The following is a 22,658-nucleotide window of genomic DNA, read 5'->3' on the forward strand; positions in this document are numbered from 1 at the left end:
TTCAGACTCTGGAATGCGCACTCTTGCTGGTTGGTCCACTGCCAGGGTGCATCTTTCTTCAAAAGGCTGGTGAGGGGGTGGGCTGTGAGCGAAAATCGAGGTATGAAGCTTCGATAATACCCCGCCAGGCCAAGGAAAGCTTGCAGTTGTTTGACTGTTGCTGGTCGAGGGTAGTGCAACACAGCAAGCACTTTGTCTTTGTCAGGTCTACACTGCCCAGGTGAAATAATATGTCCAAGGAACCTGAGCGAGTGGTGGCAGAGTTGGATTTTGTCTGGGTTGATGGTGAGGCCTGCGGCTCTGATGCACTCGAGTACACATTGGATGTGTTCCACGTGGTTGTCCAGAGTGTCTGAATACACCAGGACGTCATCGAGGAATGCCATTGTGAATTTATGATTTATACCATCCAAAACTCTGTCCATCAACGTTTGGAAGGTTGCTGGCCCACCTGCCACTCCGAAGGGCATCCTAGTGAATTCAAAGGTGCCCTGGTGGCAGATAAATGCTGTTTTAGGGATATCCGGTTGGCACACTGGGATTTGGAAAAAGCCTTGTGACAGATCAAAACTTGAAAACCATTGTGCCTGACCCAGCTGTGCCAACAGCCAGTCGGTCCTGGGCATAGGGTAAACAGGCACCCTTGTTCAGCTATTCAGTGGCCGATAATCAATGGCGAGGCGGAAGCCACCAGACTTTTTTGCGACCAAAACAGGAGCACTCGTCCACTGACTGGTACTCGGGCGTATGAGCTCCTGTTCTAGGAGGTCATGGATGCAATTATCCATAATGGCCTGTTTTTTTGGCATTGGCGGGGTGAAGCTTGCAACGTACAGGTAGGCTGTCCCCAGTGTCAATTTGATGTTCAGCAATTGTCGTGCGCCCGGGGGTAGTTGTAATAATTGGGCTGAAAGTGTCGAGCACCTGCACCAGACGTGGATCAACATTCATCTGAGCCGCAAAGCTAGCAGGGTCATTGGCGGTTGAGACCTCAGAGCTGACCATAGGCTCAGGTTGCTCAGCGAAGATTGGTTGCTCGGTAAAGATTGCTTGCAGGTCATATGATTCTAGCTCCCCCTTAACCTACTGCTCTCCTTTGACGAAGGGTACCATGCACTGCGGTTCCGTCCCAATTGTCCAACCTCCCAGTGCAATATGGAGCGATATTCCAGTCACTGTCAGGAAATCCCTCCCGAGTACAATGTCCTTACAGAGGTCAGGCACACACAGGAACCGCTGGCGGCGGGAGCCTGCCGCCCAGTGGATCTTGCATCGGAGCGAGGACGTAGATTGAGACCAGCCCGTGGCCAGGCGGAGCGTGCGCACCTCTCTTTTGTGACTGGCTCCTGTGGCTTCAGCGGCCGCCATCGCTTGTTGTCCCAGAAGGCTGACACTGGATCCCGTGTCCACGAGCGCCTGGAATGTTGTTGCTCCGATGCGGATGTCGAGAAGGGGTTCCTTTCTGCCAGCAGTGGCCGCAACCTGGAGCGCGCTGTCGTAGATGCCCGCCGGCGTAGCATCTACCAATGGATGTTTCCCGAGTACTGATTCTCTGGGCATTCGGCCCGCACGTGCCCCAGTTGATGGCACTGAAAACACCTGGGCGGCGCATTTTGCCTGCCCGTGGCACATTGGCGGGCAACATGGCCGATCCCTCAGCAGTGCTGGCAGTGGACTTGTCGTGTGTTGGGCTGCTGCCAACGAGCGGCCGGTTGCGAAGTGTAGGCGATCGGCTGCGTCAGCGTAGGGAGGGTGGGGGCGGGATGAATTCTATCACGAAGATTGGACGGTTGGACCGCCGCGGGGTGTAGTGGCCAGTGGTACGGCGGAGACATTGTGGCTGACGTAGTGGTGCCCACGGTGGCAGCCGCCGACATGGGCCGCGGTCCGAGAGCGTTAGCGACTGCCCTGTGTGGTTGAAATGCCAAATCCTTTGCGACCTGATTTGTTGGTGGTGGCGGCGGTTTGTACTGCCATCGCCGCCACGCTCTTTCCATCAATCCGTCCGCCTCCGTCGCGAGCTCCCTCAGAGTGGTAAAGGTTGACCCTTCTGCGAGGTCTTGTAGCTGCGGGTGCATTTGGCGGAGAACCCGCTGGACTTTTTCCTCTTCCGGTACGGTTTCACCGATGCGGTCATAGTATGCCGATATGACATAAATGAACTCCTTCAGGTTCTCCTCTGGGTGCTGGGTGCGTTGTTGAAGCTCTTCCTTCAGGCGGCGCTTCGAGTCGATTGAAGCGAACTCCGCACGGAACGCTTGTGTGAACTCTTCCCACGTGGCGAAAACGCCGACAAAGCGCCACCACAGCTTAGCGCTGCCCTCCAAGGTGGCCGGCACCACGTTACTAAGCCTTCTGCCTGAGTCGATACCAGACACGAGGCAAAAGTTCTCCAAACGTTCGAGGAACACCTCCGGCGACTGTAGGTCGTTGAATCCCCTGAACTTCGGCAGCTCTGATGTCCCGTATGGCATGCAAGTCACGGCAGGCGGCTGCGACACAGCCACCGGCACCCCTAGGCCTACCGGCGCGGTAGTCACGGCAGCGGTCATCACTCGTTGCCGCAGCAGGGAGGCGACCTGTTCCCGCTGGATGGGCGATCTGTCTGTCTGGTTGACGAGGTACTGCACTACTTCCTCCGGAACATTCACGCTATCCATTTCCAATCCCGGACGAGCCCCCACTTGTCAGGGAGGAAGCGTGCACACCGCGTCTCGAACAAGTACAACCCTTTATTCACTCTCCTCGGCCTCCCACGACTCCTTCTCCATCCTCACGATGTCGCTCCGTCCAGTGGCGCCATCTCTCGGCTCCGTATCGGTGATGATGATGTCGCTCTGTCCGGTGGCGCCATCTCTCGGCCTTGCGGTGGTTGTCTCCGCAACACTGTCCTTACAAATCAAATCATACATATTCGATTCACGCACCGTTATTCAAACATTTGCTATTCATTTCAATTTCGTGGTATTCAAGTATTCACACACCGCTAATACCAACCAATAAAGATTAAATATATGGCTAATATGCACTAGATACTGCATCCATGACAAGATCTCGTAATGGGAACAGGTGATGAGTTGCGGTTGCTACATATGAGCTAGCAGAGTCCATGCATTAGACAGCACATTTTTTATGTGCCAAGCCCTTTCTTTCCAAGTCTATGACTCTCAGCAAATGTAGCTGCACTGCAGCAATCAGGTGGAACCAAGTCGGCAATATTATTTACCTGGCAATTCCATCCACTGTGCACCATAAAAGTGCTGCCACAGAATATTTATGCCCTTGAGAATATGAACAGCCAGGAAAACTGGAAGCAAAACAATGACGCCCATGTTCCCATGTTTGTTGATTTTGTGGCCATTAGTAATTCTCAGCACAAAATTGCATGCAAGGTACAATTTGACAATCTACGGTACTTTACCTTAACAATTAGAAAATGTGATTGTTTTATGCTGCCTTTGTGTGCCACAGCTGTCTAAAAATATGAGTCAGTGGTCTCAGCAGTTCTGTTCAATGCCATGACTCATTTCCAACTACATTATTTTCGCTAAAGCAAGACTAACAACAGCGACAGATCGCCAGGCCAAGGGTCAGCAAGACTTAGCCTAATCTTACAACTGTTCTTGTAGTTTAAGTAAAAACAACTGTATGGTGCAATTAAGCCAATTATCTGAAAAGCAACCAAAACATAGTACAAGTATCATTGATTGTGGCAGCAGGTGCCAGTTTGCGTCAAATGTGGCAGACTCACCAACTGGGTGTATGCGTTGACCTCCTGTCGGAGTGCGTCCAGGGCTAGCTGCGCCTCGCTCGGTGTCCTGCTGCCCACCAGGGTGGAGGAGGCCACCAGCAGGCCCAGCAGGGCCCCATTGCGACCAGGCAGCACACCACGTAGGTCCCGCCAACGCTTCAGGCACGCCTGCACACAGAGCACCTCAATGGTACTCTCTTCCTCAGACACGGCAATAAGCAGTGCAATATCTACATGCATTATGCACCACTTTATTTTCATCTTGGCTGAAAAATCTTGTAATATTCAAGCAATTACCTCAAGTGTACATAATCTAAATGTCCCTTAGGTTTCATCACAGCCACACATTACAATGGAGGAACAGATTCCAGTAATCCAAACACATAAGGACAAGCAGTGTTTAATTTCAATTAGAGCTCACACCTACATCTCAAAAACCAAAAGCAAGCTTGAAATGCCACAGTGCAATGATGTGTGCTCTGGTGCATTCAGAAACATGCTCTTTAATGTTTTAAACGTGCCACACGGGCAAAGTAAAGTGCACTTTGAACGAGTGCACTTCACGGCTAGTGTCATTCGCAGGCTGCCACACGGGAACGCTTAGTGACACTCGCTACAGAGCACACGCGCCGGCGAGTGTGTTCAGCGAACTCACTTCGCGGCGGTGAAGTGTGTAGCCTCGGTCGCAATGAGTAAAAAATAAGTAAAGTATTATTGAAAGAAGAGTCAGGAGTAATTTTAATAACATTGTTTTAAATTGCTAACATTACAAGATAATAAAATATGCCACACTGCAAAAAACAAGAACAGCAAAAAACTACTCTCGCTCTGGGGCTGTGCACGACCACGCCGGGTAATGGCTGCGCAGTTGTTTGGTGGATCGAGTCGTTTTGACTGTTGCTGGTCAAGTTGCCATCGTTGCCGGCGCTTGTAAAGGTGAATTGTAAATGTTGTTTCTAACAGTAAAAAAATGTTTTCGTGCACACATTTTTATATTAACAAATATATGCTTTCCCGTCTGATTCCTGATAGCCATGGCCATCAATTTGAAAGAACACTTTTCTTTCTCGTGTAGCAGCGCGCCGCCAAAGTGACACTCAGCGCGCTGAAGTGCACTCGCTCAAAGTGCACTTTACTTTGCCCGTGTGGCACGGGTATTAGCCTCATGTATTGGAATACAGAAGACTTCCTTTAGTTCAACTCCAATAGTTGATTCAACCTTTCAGTTAATTCGATCCCAACCGAAGATCTTGGACGGCCGCCCATGCATTTCTATGGGCTGAAACTTTCATTATTTCAATCCCAATATTGGCCTTCGCCGGATAATTAAATCTTGACTAGTCAGCATGCACGTGCCCGACTCCTATAGTGACACCAATAGCGACCCCTATAGTGGCAGCATCTGTCTTGGTGGAGCTTAGGGGACAGTGAATGCGTCGAACCCACGTCATCTCCCGTCCAAAATGCCCATTTCTGGCCAACACTAAAAAAATATTTTAAGCAATAATGGTAGCTCACAATGCCCGATTACGGTATTTACCGGATTCTAATATGCGCCTTTCTTTTTCGCATGAAAGTTGGGCTGAAAACTGCCTGCGCGGTGCAATCAGACACAAAACCAAAATTGTCTTTGCAGTGTTCGTATGCTCTACCGCGTAACAGGGATGTACTTCAGCAAAGCTGACTGGGGCATGTTAAAATCGGGCAAGTACTGCCAAATAAATCATAGTGTGTCCTGCCACTTTTTCCTGCACCTTGTTTAATTCGACCCACCGGAAAATTCCACGAATTTCATTGGTCCCGTCAAGGTCGTATTAACGGAAGTTCACTGCAGTACAGTGGAATGTCACCTTAACACTTAATTTCCAGATGTCACGAGGGAGTTACTGTTTTAAGGAAGCTCACGAAGAATTTATTTCATGCACAAGTCCTTGTTATGGTCAGCACAATGTTTTGCCCCTCTAACAGGTGGCACCACCTATGCATGTTGCCTAAAGCTGACAGCCACTGTTGCTGACCCCTTAAAGTAGATGCAGGTATCCTGCTATGGCTCTGATTGCATTAACACTTACAACTGATTCATGCACAGAAAAAAAGAATTGAACCAACTTCCTATACCACAGGGACTGTACAAATGCAATCTGAGCTATAATACTTCAAACACCATTAAAACAAAGTTGCATCTAACATAAAATGTCCTTGCTACAAGTGATATTTGTTATAAGCATATATTCGTTGCATGCTAACAGCAATAAAAATTTAGGTGCACTTCATGTATATCCAATAATTTGTTACATTTGATAATTCATTATATTTGTGATCATTTATTGAGGTTTGACTTAACTGTAGTCAGTCTAGTTTAACACACCAAAGCAACACTTGGGCCATAACAGAAGCCCTAGTATATAGAGATCAACTTTAGCCACCTAAAGGTTCTTTAATCATGTGCACTAAAAAACCTTGGTACACTGGTGTTTTTTGCATTCTACACTCAATGGTACACAGCTGATACAAACCAGGTCAGCTACCTCCAGCTCTGCTAAGCAGGTTGCCACAACCACAAAACTGCCATGAGACATGCAATCCGAACTTCAACAAGTCGCTACAACTGTCATTATGGTACTCTGCAATGTGACCAGGTTCTCCTCAGAAATTTTTGAGGGGTGGACATCCTGCAAGCAAGGGAGGGTACGCATGCGACTAAGTCTCTCTTTTATGATGTGAGAACACCGTTGGTAGTGACAGACCACATTATAAAGTGAGTCGAATTGTTTCCCTTGTGCAGGTCGACTTCACAGAAAGCAGGGGAGTGCCTCCAGGTTTGGTTTCTAAGCACAGCTGGCCATGGATAATGCAACATATTTCACCAGAAAGGTGTTCACAGAGCGCTGTAAGGCCATGGGAATTTGTCACACCCATACGTATGTGTGCCATCCTCAAACCAACATCACGGAACGGATGAACCGCTATCTGAAGTAGATGCTAGTCCCACACACAACTCGGCACAAGGACTGGGACCTGTAACTTCGGGAGATGGCCTTCGCTAACAGAACAACTGTTAACCGCGCCACTGGCTTCACCCCCGCACGCTGAACTTAGGCAAAGGCAAAGGCAACTAGTTCTGAAAAGGACGCATCCCCTTAGTGGTTTTGCCACGGCACTAGCGTACAGATGGGAAGGACCATATACTGTGAATAGCCGATCAGGTTTGCCATACATATTATCCCAGCGCTATAATGGGGAACCGTATGGCCCCATTCATGTTTCAGACCTAAAGCCGGACAGTCCTAGCGTCTTGCAGGCACCAGCTCCGGCTGATCACAGCATCAACTCACTCCTGAACGTCACCGACCGTGCATCGGTAGAACCTCAGACCATGGCAGAAAGACCATAAGAGGCGCTATTGACATTGGCAGTGCCATTGTGTTGCTACATGTTTTTGAATTTTTGGGTGAACTGTGCAAAGGAGGGACAAGGAAGGGAACAAACACGAGCGCAGACACTCATGTTTGTTTCCTTCCTTGTCCTGTCTTCGCGCAGTTCACCCAAAAGTTAATATGCACCAACAAGCCCAGCTAAAAATCCTTCTTCATGTTTTCAAAGCTCTTGAATATCTGGGATGCCACTCGATTCAATAAACATGCCCGCCATACTATTGTGTGTTTGCAGGAATCATGGCACCACCACGACAGCAATCACGGAGGAGGGCTGCGGACTTTTAGCGGGATTCCGCAGCCTGGACGTTGCACTCGGATCATGCGGCGAGCTCAGCACCCGAGAGAACAGAGGGCATGTACGGTAGCATAGTCTTCACACCTCGACTGAGAGACGGGACAACCTCTCGTCGAACACGGAACCCCGCGTAACAAAGTCCTGGTGCTTTCCACGGGCTTACCCTGACTGGCAGGCACCCAACCGAAGCCTGATGTAACCAGCAGCCATAATTTTCAGTTTTATTTTTTTTTTTCGGAGGAGGAGAAATGTGGGACGCAGCCCACAGGGACCTGGCGCACTGGCTATCGGTATTGGTGCATGCGCACTGAGACATGCATCCGCATAAAAGACAATGCCTGCGCACCTCAGCGGTTGTCTTCTGGTCAGCTGCGCAGAACTCGAGTTGCGTAAGTAACACTCTTGTTCGAATGGAGGACTCTGGTCTGACTTTCTGCACTGCTGCAGACAGGTACAGCAAGCGAACTCCACACATGCCATCAACATCTACAGCAAAGTCAGGCATTGTACACACTACTGCACTAAACTTCAGGCATACATCACAAAGAAGGCAATGCACTTCGCATGTTTCCACATGCAACATGCAGCTTGACCTGTGCCACATGTGGAACAGGGTTGCTGTGATGGCATCGGCTTTACCATGTCAAGAGAAGCTGACAAGTTCAACAGCAATAGTGCGCAACAGCCAGCAAATGTGCTTGCATGACACTAATATTGCATGCCTTCTGTGCACCCAGAGACCAGAGAACTGTGGCCTCTCTCTTCATCCAAGCTGCTTTGCCCATCTCACTTGTAGCCAGGGGCGTAGCCAGAAATTTTTTTCGGGGGGGCTTCACCGGCCCGACCAGGGGGGGGGGCAAGCTTCTGCTTTCCTCTACGTCACGTGATCGATAATAAATATCGGTAGTTTAGGCAGACGCTATACATGTATATCAAAGACATGGGACCGCCCCCCCCCCCCCCTCGCGTGTGCGTGTGCTTGTGAAGAAATTAAGTAAACAGTAAAGTAAGCTCAGTGATTCGGTGTTTTGCGTTTATCACCAGGTATGTGCGCTCAGTAAATACAGTAAGTACGACAGGTACAGTGGGCGTTTGGAGCAAGGGCCTCTCATCGCACCACTGAATGGACCAGTCTTCGAAAGCGCATCATTGAGACGACCCGTGCGATCGGAGAAGACATCATTAATTGTTCATTTCTGTTAAGCGTAGATGGCGTCGTCCTCGTCGGGGCGAAGTGCGTTTCACAAGTCAAGGACGGCTATACGCGTGGAAACGCACGTGTGACCAGGCTATACCTACTCCCATAGCAATAGCTTGTTCGCTGCGTCTTTGCGCTAGAAAACTTAAATATGCGCAAAAACACGTAAGGCTTTTTTTTTTTTTTGAAGCTTTCGTCGCCCTGCTGCCTCATACGAGAGGGTTGCATTTCGTGTGGCAAGTGCATGGGCCGCTGTGTCTTCCGCTGTGTGTGAGCGTGCAGCCGTCTTTTGCCTTTACGTCAACAGATTCAGAATTGTACAGAATATTTCACCACACAGCATAGATATGGCATGTGTACGCATCTTAAGTAGTGCGTGCAACCCATTTCTGCTTCACTTACGCCAGTGCAAACAGGAAGCGGCCTTGTACCTCACAGAATCTCGACTGATTGATGTACTAGTGATGCAGGAATGAACTCCGGTCTTGTTCAGTGCATAGTGCACATAATCAATTTCTCAGGACGCGTGAACTCCGATGAGAACTGTCAGCGCCTGCAACAAGAGTTTACTTACGCTGTACTGCGCACAGCAGTAATTCATGCATGCTTGTCGGCTGTCTGTTTCGTGCATTCTGTTGCGAGTCGGTGGAATTTCACTGCTGTCATCAACCCCTTCGTGTGAACATTGCTGGTTTGGGATTCCACAACAAAACAGCAACTACCAGCCTTCCGTAATTGTTGGTTTGGGATTCAACAACACAACAGTAATTATCAGCCTTCCGTAGGGGCGCAATCGCAAACAAGAAACGTTTCTCGCGCAGACTACGTTCGCACTTGGGAAGCCGCAAGCGGGCGGAAAGGCCAAAGCGGCCGGAAAATTTTTTCCGCGCCTGTCCAAGTTGTTCACATTTGTTTTGCTACCGCTGCGGCCGCCGCTGCCTTTTCGTCCAGATCCATCTCGTCTGCGTACGTTTGTCGGCGTGGTGGCGCTCATTATCGCATTATTTCGAGCGGTATGTTCATTCTTTGACCCACATATCGCATCAAAAGTGATCATTTTACGCAACTTCGCGTGCCATCTGCGACCTTCGGTAAATTCCTCGTTGGCGTTCCGTAATTCTCCTCACATGGGCGCGGTAGCGCTGAATCACAGGTTGGTGCCTAGGCGTGATAATATTTCTTTAAGAGCTTTTATTTACAAGTTGTAATAACATTTCATCATTTCGTATACTGTCGGCGCCTCCAGGACACCAAAGGGGCAACGGGAACACCACAGCTAAAACCTGGGCTGGCCCTTGTGTTGGGGCTCGCCAAAGCCTGCGCCTCCTACGTGAGACCTACGCTTCCAATCTATCGTCGCGACGAGAAAAGCACCCCGCGACTTCTGCAACATACCGTACACGTGCGAGGAGAATTATGGAGCGCCAACGAGGAATCTGCCTAACTATTGTCTGCCGTACAAGTGGAAGAAGAAATGGCTTTTATACTTCTACCTACTTGTTTTCTAGAAATGGACAATGAATAAACGGAAGATGTGGACACCTCGAAAACGGCGGTGGTGGGTTCGCCTGGCTTTGCAAAAGTGCGAGAAGTTGGGTCACGCCAAGGCTTCGTTGCCGCACCTCCGGTCGCGCGACGTTGAATACTATCGCGAGTATTGCTGACAGTACGTTTTAGTGCCACTCTTGTCGTAGAGCAAGGGCTGGTTCTTGATAACGTCGATCAGCATTACAGCCTACACTTTTGGTGCCATGTTCAATTTTACGACCGGTTGTTTACATGCTAGTGTAGCTTCCAGTGAAGCAGAACGACTTTCCGCCGCGTTTCCGCTTCGCCACGGCGAAAAAATCGGCCCGAGACGGATTTGTCTCGCTGCCTGTTTTTCTGCCTGTTTTGCCGCCTAGGCGGGCGGATTTTTGCAAGATTTTGCCGCTTCCGACAGCTTCAAGACCAAGTGTGAACGTAGCCTAAGATCCTGCACGAGCGCGGCCTAACCGGCACCTGAAGGGAAGCGGCAGAAATGTATACCGGATGTTTTGACCACCTGGGGTCTTTAACGTGCACCTAAATTTAAGTAAACGGGCCTCGAGCGTTTTCGCCATCATCTAAAATGCGGCTGCCGCATTTGTTGCTTCATTTCTTGCGCATTTGTTGCTTCAGAATGCGGCCGCCGCATTCTCGCCCAAAACTGGACAGAGTGTCAAAGCCTTGACAAACACAGTGACAGTTTTTTCCATACGCATACATGATTCGCTGTAAATTACCAACCCAAATGGAAGCGCCCAGCAATGAAATTGTGATAGTAGCACTGGTTTCATGAATTATGTCAGCGCTAAGCGACGAGAACTAGGGTGGGTAAGTGGGGGGGGGGGCGAAAAAATTTCGGGGGGGGGGGGGGGGGGTTTGAACCCCCCCAACACCCTCCATCAACTTATCCATGATCACCCGTGCCGTCAGTTTTCGTAGGGGGAAAAGTTCTACCCATTTACTGAAGTGATCCGTGACCACCAGCAAGAAATTTTATAAATATTTTGATAATAGCTGTTCATTCTGTGAAAAATAGTTGAAAAGTATTCAACTTCTTACTCGTTTCACTTTTGCCACCATTCGATTCGTATTGCATTCAATCTGAAAAATTAATTTTGTACCCCACTAGTTTAGGTCTATATTGGGCAACACTGTACACCCGTGAACAAACCCCCCCCCCCCCCTGGCTACGCCCCTGCTTGTAGCCACGTCTTGTCTTTAGCTAACAAAGAATTGGCAGCTAGAAATGTTTACAAAAAAAAAAGGAAAAGTGAAACATGCCTGCAAGCAGGTGCGTTGTTCTGTCACTTGTGAGAATTACGAAAGTTTATATTTTCCCGCGCTCCTACGTGCATAAAGGAAGCGAAGAGAGCAGACGCCCTCGACCCATGGCGGGAGCTAGACGGCTTTCCCCACGGTGGCGCAACCCTCTTGCAAATAGATTGCAAACGTCAAGTGGCCGCAGAGCCCCATGCCCATTGGACCGAGCAAAGAACAAGGCGGGGCTGTCGCAATCCGCGCAGCCGGCAAACGCCAACACAGGGAGAGGCTGCGAGCAACGACGAAGGAAGGACCCCAGGTAAACATCTCGTTCCTATCCTTTGTCGCACCTAGCATTTGTTCCCCATACAGTCGACCCCGGCAAACGTTACAGTTGTGAGCAGCCTGATTCCCCGTGAATCCTCTGGAACAATAAACGTTGTTGTGCTTGTTATTCTACAGTGTGTTGCAGGCCTTTGCTTGTCCTGGTACCGTTGAAGTAGGCCCATACAAAAGGGAGTTAGACGTCAAGCCTAAGCCTTATGCCCAAAGGCAGCTTGAGAGAAGCCTAGTCAACACACTGTATAAAAATGCCACACAGCTGAGCAACATAAGACTGAGCTACTGCAGGTACATCCGTCATTATTATTTTGTGCAGTATAAAAATCTCTTTTCTTTTTTAATATTCTTGAAGACAATTATCCTCTTGATGGAAGTAAGCATGCCTCTGCCTATGGTTAGGTAAAGTTAGGCTATGTAAGGTTAGGTTAGGCTTTGGTTCGTTTAGGTTTGTTTTGCACGAACAGGCTATCAGGCTCCCAAATCAAGGTTTTCTTAACAGCCTCTCTTACAGTGGGTGAGGTGTGCAGGCACCCTGCCGCAAACAGGGCCCCAGCCACGAGGGGATGGCTGGACCACAGCGTGCTGGCAGTAACGCATGGCGTGGCCTCCACCTCACCGCCAGCTGTGGTGGCCATCCGTGCCAGCAGGACAGCAGCACGTCCCTGCAGCCCCTGGGGCAGCTGGCACAGGGGCAGCGACAAGCAGCGCACAACACCTTCTGGGCGCTCCCCCAGCAGAGCCTCACCTGCACATCATCATTTATGGCACTTTGTTAAAGAATAAAGAAAACAAAGAACAAACAAACAGTTACAAGTTTCACACAATATAGCTTACGCTGCAGATTTCTTTGCAAACGCAACTAAAAAGCACACTGAACACAAAGCAAATAAATATTTCTATACAGTCAAACCCAAATATATCGAACTCGAAGGAGAATACAAAATTGTTCAATACATCGATAATTCAAAATAATAAAATACAACAACCTGAAGCTTATCTGAAAGCTCCACACATCTCGCACAGTTTTTGGAGATCCTGAAATATGGGAATTAACCAATTCGCTTCCCCATGGGCATGTTAAGGTAAAAGAAAAGCGGATGCCGACCACGAAATCAAACTTATATAAAATATACCTTAATAATTACCATAAGTTTTTTTTAAAATTTCTTCAAAATAAAGGGCATGTTAAATGCACAAAAGTGTATACAGTATAGACCCCTTATAACGTAACCGCTTATAGTGCAGGACCAGATACAGTGCGGTCTTTTCAGACTCCCGTCAATTTTCCCATAGCACTCCATGTATACACGTATCGCTTATAGTGCAGTTGTGGGAAACGGAATACCAGTTACAGTGCGGCTGCCTGGGAGTACGGAAGTCAGAGGAGACGGCGAACGCTCCCCTCAAACGGGTGCCCCAAATAGTGCTCGAGGAAGAAAGAGAGACGAAGTGGAGGAGAAGGGCCCATGGTGCGAACGAAGAGCCAGTGAGGCTGAAACCAGAATCATGAGTGCAAATCGTGAAATATCATGGCGCGCATAGCGAGCGAGGGCCACGAAATTGCCGACGCTCGCTTCACGATAACGGCAGTAAACGAAATTTCAGGGAGCAGGCGGCGCCAGCACGGCACGGCGAAGTGCGCATGCGGAGACCGTGGAATGTGAGGGAGGAGGACGGCAGGGAAGTGGATTTCGCCTCGGCAACTCTGCCGCTTCGGTGGCTCCCCTCGCCCTCCCTCGTAGCTCCCTCACTTTCGACTGTCACTGTGTGCGCCCGGCGCCAGCTCCCCGAAGTATCATTTTCTGCCGTTACCGGGAAGCGGGCGTTTACCGGCGTGGGTACTTTCGTTGGCCGGCCTGGGACACCGGCGCTGCTTCCTTCTGCACCGTAGCCGCAGCGTGCAAGGTCAACACGTGACTAGAAAGTAGAGGAAGCATAAAGGAGAAAGAAGGGTTCACTGCCATTTTGTACGCGTGGCTACGGTAGCCTGGCTGAGACGTCGGCACGTACACGCTTGTTTCGGCGCAACGCAGTATCGACGACCTTGCGATTTGAGAGAGGGTGAAATTTTCGCCGTGTTTTTTCTTTCTTTTTTTTTTGTTTTGTTCGCGCGCGACATTGAGGGGTCTCTCCTTTTACTTTTACTCTACGGCGGTGCCGGAGCAATGCCGGTTGGAGGCGCCTCCGCATGATTCGGTTCGAATTAACGAGATTCGACTGTAAATTGAATGCAAATGTTCTAGCCGCATTCCTCGACTTTCATATACACGTGGCTGCTCGGTGCACATGTTTTGCATATGTGCGGCCCTTGAAAATTGTTGCTTTGGTTATAGTGCGGTACCGCTTATAGGGCGGATACTCCCGACTCCGGCGACTTACGTTATAAGCGGTCTACACTGTACTTAATTTTTGCAGACAAATGCTGCAAGTCACTTGCACTGCGGAGTGGTCTTTGATTTACTGATCACAACGCTAAACCTAAAAGCCTGCATCACTCAGACGCGAAACCACACTGCACCTCATATGTGTCGCAGTGCTTTTAGAGCTATTTCTTTTTTTATTCAAGATAAGGTAGAAAAGAATGCAGTGCAGAAACAAAACAGCCTTTATCGAAATGCACCTTGCTGCCATCAACACACTTGCACTGCAAGTAGTGCATGAACATGCCCGGCGACGTGTGCATTACAACACACTGTTTAAAGGCTGATCTGGCAGATTGCCATACGTCGTCGGCAACTAGTCAACCAGGCAGTTGTGTCGGGTTTCGGTTTCTGAACCGACTTCCTTTTGGAACCAGTCATCCTTGCTTCTCGTGAGGTGGACGTTTGGCACTCACATTCGCGTTTATTGTAAAGAACTCGAAGCAACACAGGTTGATACACTGCCTTTATTGTGTGTAGTAACATTAGGTCACTTTTGTGCAGTTTTCATCACGTGGGCAGGTGTTATTACTTAGTAGGAGATAGTCACGGTGGTGCTTGTTCTAGTAATAACACCCATATTGAATGCACATACAAACAGCAGTGCACCAAATATCATAGGCAACATGTGGCACAGGTTTGCAGCTGTTTTTCTTGTGGCCGACCAAGTGAAGTCAGAGCCTGTACATGGGTGATTAGATAAGATAGCAGATCCTGTGCATGCCACAATAGCACACGTGGAATGCAAAAGACAGAGAGAGAGAGATGAAACAAAACATTTCTGACAGAAAAAAGGGGTCTGGTCGTCCCATGCCACCAACTTCCAGAGAGGTGGGTGTCCTTCCAAGCATCTGGAGCTCGCATAATTTCCATGCACCAGGCCGGAAGCACGCTTGTGCCTATTTTACCGGTAGGTACCTGGCGGCAGCACTCGTCTGGCTCCCACATCAACAGCGGATGCTGGACTATTTCACCAAAGCCGTGATAGGAGACGGGGCGCGCCAAGAGACCTTTGCAAATCTCTATAGGAAATGGTTTCAAGGTGAGAACCCATGTAAACAACCGAGCACTAGGTCACGGCACATCTCTATCCATTAGAAAAAACTGTGCTGGCTAGATAAAACTGCGATGTAATAAATAAAAACATTAAAATCAAAACAAAAAACAGGTGCTGTAGCGTAAAACTACTACAACCGATTCAAATTCCGTGGCAGTACAGTGAAAAAGTGTCACAGTTTCACCCGAAAGGCGAAGCATCAATTGCGATAGCAACTTAGTAGACAGCTATACGGAGTAAGGATAGTAGTTTTATCAGCTGTATAAACTTGGACATGCAGCAGCACCAGCAACGCGCAAAACTGTTGTCAACGCCGTCACCGTTTTGCCCGCGTTCGCACCGAACGCGCGCGGCGTTGGTGACTGTTGCCAGGGCCCCTGGGGGCGGCTCGGAGGTTTTGGACGAGATCATAACGGGAAACTCGGCGAGCAGCGTCGGAAGTCTTTACCACCTTACCACCTTCTCGCCTCGCAACGTTTTTATATAAATACGCATTTCGTGCTGCAGCTAAACGTCGCCTCCCCTCCCATCCCCCAACGGCCGTTCGCAAGACGGAAAAAGTCGCGTTTGCTCTATATACATGGTGATTGTAAAGGAGGAAAGAGATGCTTAATTCTGCAGCCCTTCCGGGAGCATGGCGCAAAACACGTGTTTGTTCTCTGCCGTGCGTTTGCTCCCCGTGAAAGCACGCGTCCCTCGCGCCCTTTCATTCGCACATACAGTGTCCGGCGCGCGGCGATGATTTCATCGCCGTTGACGTCACACGGAACCTCACGGCGACGGCAGAAATCCTCTTTGAGTGTCCACATAACTGCTGTCGCAATAAACCGAAGCACACGACGACATTGAAGCTGACGCTCCTGCCACATAATAAAATTGAACACGTATTTTAGGCACAGACAGCACACGGCACCACGGTATGCCCTCACACTTAACGTCAATGGTTCAAGTACTAGGGATGACTTACTATATTTTTCCACGTATAACCTGCCACCGTGTATAACCTGCACCCCAAATTACAACAGCCGAGAAAGAAAAAATTTATCCGTGCTTATAACCCGCAGGAATAACTGCATACAACAACGCTCAAATCTTTGCAAAAACAGCCAGTTCACGAATGCAGGACTCGTCCACCTCGTATCTTCAGCCAGCGGCTCTGTTCCCCCCACTTCAGCAATGCTGATAAAGCTGGATTCACACAACGGACTTGATCGCAGACGAATCAGTCACGTGACATCTGACGTGAATCAGATCACTTTGCAGGTTCCGCTAGCATTCACGCGACAGAGGATTACAGTGCGGCCGGAGCAGCCGAAGCATGGGCAACAGCGATTTCGCTCTCCGCCGTATGGCGTGGACCAAGGGAGCACCGCGGGAACTGGTGACATACAAGTTCGCCAGCGCCGCGTGCACTATTCATTGCACGCAAAATGCCGACCCGTAAAGAGGAGGAGAATGGACGACCATGAAGGAGGGGAGAAGGAAGCTTCAGCACGCACTGGTGGGAAGAGGGTGGGATTCTCCTAGAAATAACGAACTAAATGGCGGAGAACTTTGCCTCGAAGTGTGGCTACACGTGAGCGAGCGCCCTGCTGCCGTGAAGCCACACCTCCAAGTAAAATTCGTATAACCTGCACCCCAACTTTACTGTTAACGTTTTAAAATTTTTTGTGCGAGTTATACGTGTGAAAATACAGTAATTGCACCAAGGGTAGAGGCTTGGGTGTGTTGGTAATTCGTCGTAACACAAGCAGAGCACAAAAGACGGGGATCAGATAGAAAGAAACACGACACTTACCAACATACCAACATTCAGGTTGGAATGTTGGTAAGGAAAGAAAAAGGAAACAATGGAAGAAAAAAAGTGTGGAACACGACACACCCTTTATTTGAACAACCTAATTATTTCACTGATTATTTACCATTGTTTGTGAACTTTCCCTATGGGCTACCATCACAAATAATGATCCTGATTGTCATAATGAAACAGGTGAGAAAGAATGATATCATTAAAGCGTGATGACGCCAGACACAGTGTGGCAGTGAGCACACTAACACTGAAGGCGCCAAGCTTGGATGGCACTAAGCCATCTCTGACCAAAGTGCATTAATGCCAGCACTGTGGCTTACCAAGAAACAATGCAAAGAGACATAGTATTAGGCAATGTAGCCTCCGAGATCCCGTACATGTTGTCTGGGCACTGCACAGCAGCAATACCAAAGGCCTTGGTACTAAGCCACCTATCTTATATATAGTGCTGCACTTGGGAAGGGCTGCAACCAATTAAGAAGCAGCAGCATAACATACTAAAGGTCTTTTAGCTGAGAATTACAATAACATTACGACTCCAGATGGCGTGCGAATTCGTTTCAGATACATTAGAATGGCCAAACTGACTGACTTTCTTTTTATGTGAGGCTAGACCAATGGCAGTCTCTATACACCGAGAATTAGCAAGTATAATTTTCGAGAAATACTTTCTTAAGTCATACAACCGTATGAAATGGTAAAATGCGCCACTGTATGGCCAATTCCAAATAGTTGGTCGGTATGTGCATACATGCAGTTTATTTTCACAAATGTGCTTCTTGATAAAGGCCATAACCATTTGCTCCGGAAATTTCGAGTCGTGTCCACATGATCTGAAGGAGTGGTAAGAATTTGGGGCTGAACAAATCATAACAGTTGGCAGATATGGATCACCATTCCCCCCAATTTGTGACCATTCTTGCCATTCCCTATGCCCCCACAAATGCCATCTACCAAGTCTGCATGGAGCCACTGAAGCTTCTTCCACACTGGCTTGTGAATGGGTGTACACAAGTGATATTTTGAGTCAAGTTCACAATCATCAAGCTGTGAAAGCTTATGCCAGATATGAGTGGTACAGCAGCAACAAATGTAAATGCGTGACAGTTGCAACTCTGCATATTGGGGTCACTCAGAAATACAATGCGGCTAAGAGTGTTTGTGAAAGCATGTATGCCCATTTCTACAGCCTGATGTACAGTGTAGACCGCTTATAACATAAGTCGCGGGAGTAGCAAATATCCGCACTATAAGCGGTACCGCACTATAACCAAAGCAACAATTTTCAACGCCCGCACATATGCAAAACATGTGCACCGAGCCGCCACGGGTGTGCGACAGTCGAGGAATGTGGCTTGAACGTTTGCATGCAAGTTACAGTAGAATCTCGTCAATTCGAACCAAATCACGCGGCGGCGCCTCCAACCGGCATTGCTCCGGCACCGCCAGAGGGGAGACCTCTCAATGCCGCGCGCGAACGAAACAAAAAAAAAAAAGGAAGAAAAAAAAAACGCGGCGGAAATTTCACCCTCTCTCATATGGCAAGGTCGCCGATTCTGCGTTGTGCCGGAACATGCCCGTACGTGCCGACGTCTCAGCCACGCTACCGTAGCCACGTGTATGAACCCTTCTTTCTCCTTTATGCTTCCTCTACTTTCTAGTCACGTGTTGACCTTGCACACATGCGGATACGGCGCAGCGGGAAGCAGCGGTGCTGTCCCAGGCCGGCCAACGAAACTGCCCACGCCGGCAAACTCCGCTTCCCCATAACGGCAGAAAACGAAACTTCGGGGAGCTGGCGCCAGGCCGGCTGGAGCGGCGGCGCCTGCACGGCGGCGAGCGCGCACGGTGACAATCGAAAGTGAGGGAGCTACGAGGGAGGGCGAGGGGAGCCGCCGAAGCGGCGGAGTTGCCCGAGGCGAAATCCGCTTCCCTGCCGCCCCCCTCCCTCAAATTCCACGATCTCCGCGTGCGCCCCTTCGCCGTGCTGTGCCGGCGCCGCCCGCTCCCTGAAGTTTTGTTTACTGCCGTTATCGTGAAGCGAGCGTTGGATGGCGTTGGCAGTTTCGCGGCCCTCGCTCGCTATGCGCACCATGATATTTCACGACTCGCACTCAAGATTCTGGTTTCAGCCTTACTGGCTGTTCGCTCGCACCACGTGCCCTTCTCCTCCACTTCGTCTGTCTTTCTTCCTCGAGTACTCCATGGGGCGCCCGTTTGAGGGGAGCGTTCGCCGTCTCCGCTGACTTCCGTACTCCCAGGCAGCCGCACTGTAACCGGCATTTCGTTTCCCGCAACTGCACTATAAGCGATATGTGTATACATGGAGTGCTATGGTAAAATTAACGGGAGTCTGAAAAGACCGCACTATATCCGGTCCTGCACTATAAGCGGTTACGTTATAAGTGGTCTATACTGTATTAGGCACTGACACATAGAAATTTTATCTGGTTTAACATGCCTGAAGTACGTAACGTCACAAATGTTACTGCTATAATTGAAATTTCTGCCACTGCTTTATTGCCCACATTCTCCATTTCACTCGTGAGTGGCTTTTTCAGTGCCTTTAGGTTGTTAACAGAAAATAGATGTTGGTCAGCTTGGTTGAATACTACGACTTTCATTTCCTGAGTAGGCCAGTAAAGCTCATGACATAACAGCATGGTTGAGTGGTGCAGTCTGTGGAGATAAGGTTTGCACAAGGGTTACCCTACGAATGACAGTTAGCAAAGGGCACGACGTTACTCCACTCCGCAGTGCACAAAAGGCACTACGGCAGGGTTCATGAACTCCGGCATGGCACAGAGAAGACTCCGGAGTCAGATCGCCAACAAATATGGCTTGTGGGCAAAGCCTCACCACGAGACCTATCGAGCATGCACGCTTGCTGCTCTAGGCTAACCACCGGGTAGTGGTCCTCCAAGCACGAGCAGGACAAGTTGGGGGAGCAGAGGTCCCACGTAACCAACTCGTTGTGGGCCTCTGAGCATCTGTCACTGTGAGGAATCACTCATCGGAACAGAGCTCGGGAGACAAGGTGCCCAGGGGAGGTCACAGGGAGGCCAATCAGGGCATGTCCAACGTGCTAGCCATGTCCACCACGTTACTGCTGGGGCGGTGGCTCCCAAAGAACGAGCTGGAAAATGCCCTTCACCATACGCAAGCTGGGGGATGACGTGCGGGAAGGCACCTCAATCCCCACAAGACGTGAAGCCGAAAATAGACTACCACAATATGAAGGTATGGAAAAATTCGAGCTTTACTGATAGTATAGGTGGAATGTCATGCCATAAAATTTTGGACATTCAAGCTAGTTGAAGTTTCCATGCAGGGTGATCTTGTCAGAGACTCACGGTGCCACACCTCTGGTGCTGCATCAGTGAGAGATGGCGCGCACACACCAATCACCCATGCGCCCACTTATTACTCACTTCTGGGTGAATAAAGAAACACAAAAAATTGCATAAAGAGCATAACAGAAATTGCCATAGTGAATTCACGCAGCCTGACCTTAAGTGCTGGTGTCACACTGTCGGTGACAGGTGCATGTGACATAGTGTGTTTTGTGTGAAGCGCATAAAGTACAGCGCATATCAGACTGTGCACCAGACAAACGAAATACACTCAAACCTCATTACAACGAAGCTGGAGGGTGTGCCAAAATTACATAAAATGCATGCCTCTAGGTCCAGACTGGGCGACACCTTGACTAAAGTACAGTAAACCTTCATTATAAGGAAGTAAACGAGACAACGAAAAAATGTGATATAAGTGGTTATTTGATAAAAGCAACTATGCCTTAAAAGCTAAGACAGTAGATCTGAAATACCACAACTCCACGGAAGTCACGCAATGTATTTGCGATAATAATCGAGCCAGATCAGGATTGAGCTTCTCGGTCGATCATGATCGGCTCCTTTGCACAAGCTGCAGTAGGGAGCCAATCACGGTTTAAAATTCGATCCAGATTGGGCTCGATCACAATCGAAAGTAGCCGTATGACACTGGTATAAGTACGAAGTATTCAATGAAGCAAACCTTTACTGAGGTGCAAAAAAGGCGGTAAGCTGCAATGTTTCTGCCAGGCACGAGTAATGCCTGCTCCAGTTTGTTCAGGTACTGCATGAGGTCGTGGTCACCACCCATGCATTCAGCTTTGTTTTGCAGCAAATGGAAGCTCTGCTGCATCTGCACCACTGTTGGTATATCACGAGGCTGTTCGTCCATCGGCTCTTCGCTCTCATCGGGCCACCAAAAACCAAGTCTATAATTTCAGCATCCGTAGCAGGGGTGACAACGGAAACATAAGCATCAGCCAACGCGAATTAGTCGAAGTAGCCTTCCACGTCTTCACCAACAATTATGTGCACAGCATCATAGAGATCGCTGCAAACGTGGTGATCATGAGGATCACCTAAGTGTGGCCAGGTAAAGCTGGCTTGAGCAAAATCGTTTGCGATCTTGGCAGGTGCCAGCTCTTTCAATGAATGGTTTAACAAATGTATGGCACCAACAGTGATGGAAGCGACATTTTACTTTCTGGAGCAGATTTTGGAGCAGAAACAAAGCCACTTTGCAGCAGCCATAAGTGTTTTTGGAGCAGAAAAAATGATAGTTTGGAGCAGCTATTGGTGTTTTTGGGAGCAGATGGAAAAATATGCCACACGACTCTTGGAGTTAAAAGCATCACCGAAGCGCCTCATAAATATTGACATTCATTATGAAACATATTGCACATACAATAACCAATATAAATTGCAAGAAACAAACAATTAAGTAGATGGATGGTTATCAAATGCGCAGTAAAATGAGCTATATATTTAAAATACCAGTACTTGTGGCAGAAATGAGATCAAACCGGTAAAGATGAGCACCACATTACAAATGTAACCACAATCACATATAACCGCTGCCAAAGCAGCAGGTGATAATTGGTATGAGATCGGAGTAATCTCAGTCACTTTCACATTTCACCAAAACAGACTGCATGTAAAGTTCAAAAATACAGCTAAAATGAGCTATATATTCAGATGCCAGTTCTTGTGGCAGAAATGAGATCAAAGCTGATAAAGCTGTGCATCACAATGTAAAAGCGATCAGTCACATATCACAGTTTCCCCAGCAGTAGTTGGTAATCAGTATAAGATTGAATTTCCCAGCGTCAATTCAGAGCAGGTTTGCAGCAGTTACTAACAAAAATGACAGTTTGGTGCAGCATGTAGCAGCATTTCTCTTTTGGAGCAGTTTGAAGCAATTGGAGTAGCACTTCCATCACTGCAACAAGCAGGTCGATGTTGTAGCCAAGAGAAATCCAGTGGCCCTTTCACCACCACGGGTCCAGCACGTCTGACCAAGCAGACGATGCCACGGAGAAGCAAGGTGACCCGGACCCAGCTGCCTTCTTGCCTCAGACACCCCATTATCAACTGACAAGCTGCTCTGCACGATCATTCACTGTTCCGGCCTGGCTCGCAACTACCTTCCCGGCGACAACAGCAGTCTGCGTCTCGAGCAGCTCCCTCACCAAACGTCTCTAGCTGCTCCCTCACCAACATGGACTC

General features: G+C 48.8%; 1 protein-coding gene across 2 annotated transcripts in view; it reads right to left on the reverse strand.

Moving 5' to 3' along the window:
• LOC119445344 (focadhesin) overlaps positions 1 to 22,658 on the reverse strand; it is a 377,760-nt gene that overhangs the window by 281,054 nt on the left and 74,048 nt on the right. For both annotated transcript variants that reach the window (XM_037709656.2, XM_037709655.2), the window contains exons 9-10: positions 12,320 to 12,555; positions 3,752 to 3,919 (exon numbers count right to left, since the gene is read on the reverse strand). In XM_037709656.2, coding sequence (XP_037565584.1) covers positions 3,752 to 3,919; positions 12,320 to 12,555 — 404 coding nt within the window. The remainder of the gene's footprint in view (positions 1 to 3,751; positions 3,920 to 12,319; positions 12,556 to 22,658) is intronic.

This window comes from Dermacentor silvarum, chromosome 3 (genome assembly GCF_013339745.2).
Source record: "Dermacentor silvarum isolate Dsil-2018 chromosome 3, BIME_Dsil_1.4, whole genome shotgun sequence".
In the NCBI taxonomy this organism is placed as follows: domain Eukaryota; kingdom Metazoa; phylum Arthropoda; class Arachnida; order Ixodida; family Ixodidae; genus Dermacentor; species Dermacentor silvarum.